Genomic DNA, 7,267 nt, shown 5'->3' with positions numbered 1-7,267 from the left:
CGTCTGACCGCTGTGCTTGCCAACAAGGGTTTTGCCACCAAGTATTAGGTCTTGTTTGCCAGAGGGATCAAATACTTATTTCCCTCTGCAGAATGCAAATAAATTCATATACTTTCCACAATGTGATTTTCCGGATTTAATTTGTGATGTGCTATCTCTCACTGTTACCAATAACCTACCCTTCAATTATGGGCTGCTCATGTCTTTGTCAGTGGGCAAACTTACAAAATCAGCAAGGGATCAAATACTTATTTCCCCCACTGTATGTGTATAAGCACGGTGGAATACTCCAATGGTTATAATAGAAATGTTATGCTTTTGTTTCATATGCTGATCGTCAATAAAAATGACTGAAACATAAATACTTATTGCAACTCACATGAAACATTTGTGAAAACTCCCAGTCATCTGTATGCATAAATACAGTGACAGCTTTTGGCATCTAAATTCAAATACTGTGCAATCTGTAATAGACAAGTATACAATTTACATGTGTGCAAATCTACTAGTGTCTTAATTGGACAATACCAGAGGGGAAAAAAAAAAGCATAAGACTGCTCATTCCAAAAAAGAAATCTCTCTGCCATTCTCTTTGGCTTCCAAAAGGGCTCCTCCCATTTTCTGTAGGAAAAGACTGTTCCCAAGTAGGCTTCAATAAGTATAGCAGCATGGCAAAATATGTTTAAAGTTTCAGCTGTTGCTGTAGGCCATGGATTGTTGTTGCACTGTTCTGAAGTTTTTCAGCATCTGCCTCTTGTCCTGGTGCTGTTCTGATTATTTCAATCACTCCACTGCTCCCAAGTATGCAGGGCATGCTTAGAAACACATCACCACTGGTTCCCTACAGTACAGAACGCAAAACAAGAAAATTACACCCAATGATTGTGTGTTCAGTTTGCCAAATAAACAACAGATAAGTGTTTGGACTTTTAGACCACCAAATCTGTTTATGGTTTAAGTTCGCAAGATAACAAAAGTGTGAGCATTAATTATTTTTCTCTTGCTGACTTGAGCTAAGAGTATCAAAAAAACTATCTGCATTGTGGGGTCCTTTTACCAAGCTGCAGGAAAAAGGGCCCTGCGCTAGTGGTGGTGGCCATTTTTCAAACGCGTCAGGGCCTTTTTACCGCAGTGGGTAAAAGTCCCCCAGACAAACATGGCCATAAGGTAAGAAACTCTTACTTTGTGGCCATGTGGTGGGGAGCTCTTACCGCAACCCATTAAGGTGGTGATAAGGGCTCCTGCGGCAACTCGGTGATAATCGGGCAGCGCGTGGTGATGCGTGATTACCGCCTCGCAAGCCATTCTCAGGGGTTTTCTTTTTTCTCCAGAAATACTGCGCGCCGTGTTGGGCCGGCAGTAGTCCCGATTTAGCGGTCAGTAAACCCTCATTGTAAAAGGCCCCCTGTGAGAGAACAAGTGTCTTAGACATTGTGAAATAGTGATACCTATGGGCTCATTTTCAAACGAGGACGTCCATCTTTCGACATAAAACGGAAGATGGACATCCTTCTCCCAGAAATGTCCAAATCGGTATAATCGAAACCTGATTTTGGACGTCTCCAACTACAGTCCGTCACAAGAACGTCCAAATTTCAAGGGGGCGTGTCAGAGGCGCAGCGAAGGCAGGACTTGGGCATGCCTAACACTTGGACGTCTTTGAACCATAAGCAAAAAAAACAAGAACGTCCCTGACTAACACTTGGACGTTTTCACCCCGACATGTTTTTATTATGAATAAGGCACAAAAAGGTGCCCAAAATGACCAGATGACCACCGGAGAGAATCGGGGATGACCTCCCATTACTCCCCCAGTGGTCACTAACCCCCTGCCACCTTCAAAAAACATCTTTAAAAATATGTTGTGCCAGCCTCAGATGTCATGACAGCACATGCAGGTCCCAGGAGCAGTTTTAGTGGGTACTGCAGTGCACTTCAAACAGGCGGACCCAGGCCCATACTCCCCCTACCTGTTACATTTCTGGAGGAAACAGCGAGCTCTCCAAAACCCACAACAAACCCACTGTACCCATATATAGGTGCCCCCCTTCACCCATAAGGGCTATGGAAGTGGTGCATAGTTGTGGGTAGTGGGTTTTGGGGGGGGGGGGGCTCAGCACACAAGGAGGGGCATAATCGAAAGTGGGTGCCCATCTCTGTGGGCGGCTATGCGAAGGGGCGGGACAACCTGTATTTTCGAAAAAAGATGGGCGCCCATCTTTTATTCGATAATACGGGTTGTGCGGGGCAAATGCCTAGGATTTGGGCATTTTTGAGCTGGGCGCTATCGGTTTTCAGCGATAATGGAAACCGAAGGCGCCCAGCTCAAAAACGAACAAATTCAAGGCATTGGGTCGTGGGAGGGGTCAGGATTCGTAGTGCACTGATTCCCCTCACATGCCAGGACACCAACTGGGCACCCTATGGGGCACTTTTATAAATTAAAAAAAAAATTTCAAAAGCTTCCAGGTGCATAGCACCCTTCCCTTGTGCGCTGAGCCCCCCAAACCCCCCCCCCAAAACCCACTGCCCACAAGTCTATACCATTACCATAGCCCTAAGGGGTGCAGGGGGACACCTACATGTGGGTACAGTGGGTTTTGGGGGGGTTTGGAGGGCTCAACATTAACCAGCACAAGTAGAACAGGTAGGGGGGGATGGGCCTGGGTCCGCCTGCCTGACGTCCACTGCACCCACTAACAACTGCTCCAAGGGACCTGCATACTGCAGTCAGGGAGCTGGGTATGACATTTGAGGCTCGCATACAGGCTGTCAAAAAAAGTTTTTAAAGTTCTTTTTTGTGGTGGGAGGGGGTTAGTGACCACTGGGGGAGTCTGGGGAGGTCATCCCCAATTCTCTCCAGTGGTCATCTGGCCAGTTGGGGCACTTTTTTGGGACGTGGGTCGTGAAAAAAAAAGGGTCCAGCAAAAGCGACCCAAATTCTCGCTTCTGCCGCCCTTTTTTTTCGATTATCGGCCGAAGGCGCCCATCTCTCCACGGCCGATAAACACGCCCCAGTCCCGCCTTCACCACGCCTCCAACACGCCCCCGTCAACTTTGTTCGTTCCCGCGACGGAGTGCAGTTGAAGACGCCCAAAATCGGCTTTCGATTATACCGATTTGGGCGCCTTTGCAAGATGGGCGTCCATCTCCCGATTTGGGTTGAAATATGGGCACCCATCACTTTTGAAAATAAGGCTGACAGTAAGGGAACTATGTTCCTGGGAGCATTTTGTGAAGTCAACTGCAGTGTCCCCTAGGGTGCCCAATTGCTGTCCTGGCATGTCAGGGGGACTAGTGCACTACAAATGCTGGCTCCTCCCACACCCAAATGGCCTGCATTTGGACGTTTTTGACATGGACGTCTTTGGTTTTGAAAATCGCCAAACGTCAGGGACGTCCAAATTTAAGCATTTGGACGTCTCTGACGGTATTTTCGAAATGAAAGATGGACGTCCATTTTTTTTTTTTTCCAAAAATACGGGATTTCGCAGTTTTGCAAGGACGTCCAAATTGCAACTTGGACGTTTCTTTCAAAAATGCCCCTCTTAGTGGTTAAAATATCTGTGAATAAGACTTTAACTGAGCAGCAACTTCTGCTACTCAGAGGTCTATCAGTGCAATGTCTACATTATTGTGAAGAATAAGTAGAGGTCACCAATTATTCTAGAACCATGAGGCGAAGAGGAAGTTTATAGTAGATAATATTGTGAAAGGAGCAGGAAATTGTGCCAACTAATATCGTGAGAGCACGAAATTGTGCCAACAATGTATCTGTGATGGTAAGTTGCTGGATTCTTCTAAACAAATACAGGCAGACATTAGAACTATCCTTTATTGTAACACTTTTTGCGATTTTTCTTTTGTGTGAATAAGATTAGTTAGTTACACAAGGGGTTAGGAGAGTGGGAGTGTTCAGATACTGGGTTTAACTCCCTTGGGCGGAGGGGGGCTTAATACTGCTGTCGCAAAGGTGGGAAGAAAATGGAGCACCGCATTGGTAAGACAGATCTACTCAATCTAGGGAGGGCTGTTCTGCATTTGAGGCTAACTGAAGATGAGAACCGTGGCTGCTGTAGATATATTTAGGGCGTATTTACCCCTCCCAATATAGTGGACCACCCACTAATACTTAGGAAGAAATAAACCACCCAAGGCTGCATCAGTTTGTTCTTTATTAGATACCTCATCAAGTATTGGTACAATTAATAGATCAGTGATATCTCACTGGGGGTACAGAATATTGCTACATAAAATTACCTCTATATCTGAGACTCCAAAGAATATACAAACAACATGTACAGTCAATTATGGGAAAATAATACCACAGCTACACATAGGTGTTTTCTGGGTCTGAGTCTCTAATGCCAATGCCAATTAGTGGACATAAAAGACTCAAAGTTAGTTATGAGAAAGCAATTGGGTTACATGCCAATTCATGGATACAATTAATTGGTTTCTCATGAGAGAGCAGCTCTGTGGCTGTCTCTCTGGCTTGAAGTAGGAAGACACTCATTTTATATGCCCATTCAGGATACAAGTAAGGACACCTTATTGGATCTATGCTAATATAATGGTTAACACTGATTAGTTATGGTAATGAGTTGATTAGTATTTTACTGGAAAAGCTAACAATAGATCAGCTCTTACTGGAAGACTAGGTCATCTTCTTGCAAGACCACTCAGTTCTACGTTTTTGACCATATCTTAAAACACTTTCTGTGGCACCTGGTCATCTTCCTGTGGAATTATCTAGTTCTGTATTTCTGAACATCTGTTAACACCATATTGCTACATTCATGCAACTCTGCAAGTTAGACCTCCGCCCTTCCTTATTCTTGCAGATGTCTGCTTGCTCTGCAGTGTCTCAATAGCTCATGAGCCTTTGAGCAACACTGGAGTTCAAGTCAGAGTCACAGGCCTGTAAGTTTTTCTCTCATTTTGGATCCTGAACCAAAGTCAGGCCTGGGACCAAATAATAATATTATTCATATTCCCATTTGAAGGTCTGTGCAAACATGACCTTCACCAAATATGGTTAAGGCTAGTGCTCCTTGCTAACGACCTAGTCCTGCACCTAGGTGTTTGCTCTCACCTCAAAGTCTTGAGCTAACTCTTTATTGTCATGAGCTCAACAAACATATGATTAGTACTCTGATTGCAGGCTGTCTTGGGTTGCAGGTATCCAGAATCCCTAAGCAGGTTGGGATTCCCAGGCCTTACTTTACCCGTCATGGCCACCCAATCATGAGCACTAAGAAGCGGATAGTAAATAGGAGAGGCACTAGTAAGGGGAATCTTTGTGTTTAAGATTGCCAATGGTGTAATTAAAAATAGGCTGAAGCAACCGTTAGGGTTTCCATCATAGAGCAAAATGGTAGCAACATTTTCTATAGTTATAATTATATAACTCCAAAGGAAGAGACTGGGGTTTGGTAGTACCTGTCCTTATCAAACAAGTTTTAAACTTTGACTGTGAGGTGGGAGGCACACTAGCGTCTTTGAACAAATTTGAAAACAGTCAAGCAAGGAAATTGCACAATTTGTCATTATTGCTATCACCCTGGAGTAACTTTATCATGCCTATGGTACCATCGTAATCAGTGTTAAGGTCTAAGGAAATCAGAACCATAGTAGGCTCTGTTCATACAGCGGTAATCTACTTCTAACTCTGTAGGAAAGAAACAATATTCTAAACAGCAAATAATGGAATACCAAAAAACATGTAAAGAAGTCAAAATTTAAACAACAGTATGTTGAATTTAAGTCTTAGAAAAAGGTATACTCAAAACCTTTAACAAATCCATAAAGAACAGAATAAAAGCCAGTATTAAAGCTGAAATAAGGAAGAGGCAGGCTAATATTATGCTCAATAACTGAGTGATTCTAAAGAAGAATGAAAAATATTTACAGGGTACAAAATAAAACAATCTACAACATGGGGAACAATGAGAGAAAGGTGCATGTTGGGAAGAAGTGACGTCATTGGACGAAATGGCCGCCTGAGAGTGAAGCTCCTGATAGCCCATGGGGAAATTTGGCAAAGGGGCCCGATAAAAGCAAACTTTACCCCCATACTGGAGCGCAGTGAGTAGCGCCAGCGCCGAGGAATTTGCCTGATTGATGACTGCCAGGCCTGAAGCGGTGGATTTCTCCTGCTTTGCTTTTCCAAGAGGGAGCACGTCGTGCACGAAGAACAAAATGGAGGCCGAAGCACAGGAGCAAGCGGGACCCTTGCCTGCAGCCGATCCCCAGTCCCAGGTGATAGGTTCGGGAGACACCGGAATGGGATGATATATGTAAGACAACATTAGACACAATTGCCCCTATCCAAACCAGAACATCACATAGGAAAAAATCAAATCCATGGTTCACCAAAGAGCTGAAAGAACTCAAAACACAAGTCAGAAGACTAGAACGCGCATGGAACAAAAAGAAAGATGAACACATACTGAATGCCTGGAAATTACTTTGGAGGAAATACAAATATACCATAAAACAGACTAAAAGACTACACTACAAAACAATGATTGGATCAAACTACAAAGACACACACAAACTCTTCTACCTTGTAAATAAATTGCTAGACACCACACCAGTTACAAATAACAGCAAAGATACACCAGGGGTTGATGACCTCGCGAAATACTTCAAGGAGAAAATTATACAATTACGACTTAAAATACCCACCAGCCCTGTTGAATACGCCACACTCCTAAACTGTCTAGACCCAGAAGACGGAATATATCCAGCAGACAGGATCTGGACCGAATTCGAATTACTGTCAGAGGACCTCATCTCTAAAACGCTCAAAAGATTTGCCAAATCCCAATGCAAACTAGATATCTGCCCAAACAACCTCATGAAATCAGCTCCTCAACAATTCATAACAGACCTAACGAACCACGTGAACTTCATGCTACAAAACGGACTTTTCCCAAAGGAACAAGGAAAAATTTTACTCACCCCTATATCCAAAGACACAAAGAAAAACGCAAGTGAAATAACTAACTACAGACCAGTAGCATCTATACCACTAATAACCAAAATAACCGAAGGGATGGTAACCAAACAACTCACAAACTATCTCAACAAGTTCTCAATACTGCATGATGCCCAATCAGGATTCCGGTCAAATCACAGCACAGAAACAGTATTAATTACCCTAATGACCAAACTTAAACAAATGATTGCAACCGGCACCAATATACTCCTCTTACAATTTGACATATCAAGTGCTTTTGATATGGTTGACCACGGAATCCTA

The 7,267-nt window shown here is 43.5% G+C and overlaps 1 protein-coding gene across 4 annotated transcripts in view; it reads right to left on the bottom strand.

Moving 5' to 3' along the window:
* Nucleotides 1–269: 269 nt before the first annotated feature.
* The window catches only part of UEVLD (UEV and lactate/malate dehyrogenase domains), a 215,733-nt gene continuing 208,735 nt past the window's right edge, over nucleotides 270–7,267 (bottom strand). For all 4 annotated transcript variants that reach the window (XM_030201112.1, XM_030201115.1, XM_030201114.1 and 1 more), the window contains one exon: nucleotides 270–841. In XM_030201112.1, coding sequence (XP_030056972.1) covers nucleotides 683–841 — 159 coding nt within the window. In that variant the 3' untranslated portion in view covers nucleotides 270–682. The remainder of the gene's footprint in view (nucleotides 842–7,267) is intronic.

The sequence above is a fragment of the Microcaecilia unicolor genome, chromosome 4 (genome assembly GCF_901765095.1).
Source record: "Microcaecilia unicolor chromosome 4, aMicUni1.1, whole genome shotgun sequence".
In the NCBI taxonomy this organism is placed as follows: Eukaryota; Metazoa; Chordata; class Amphibia; order Gymnophiona; family Siphonopidae; genus Microcaecilia; species Microcaecilia unicolor.
This window is presented reverse-complemented; position numbering and strand designations above follow the sequence as displayed.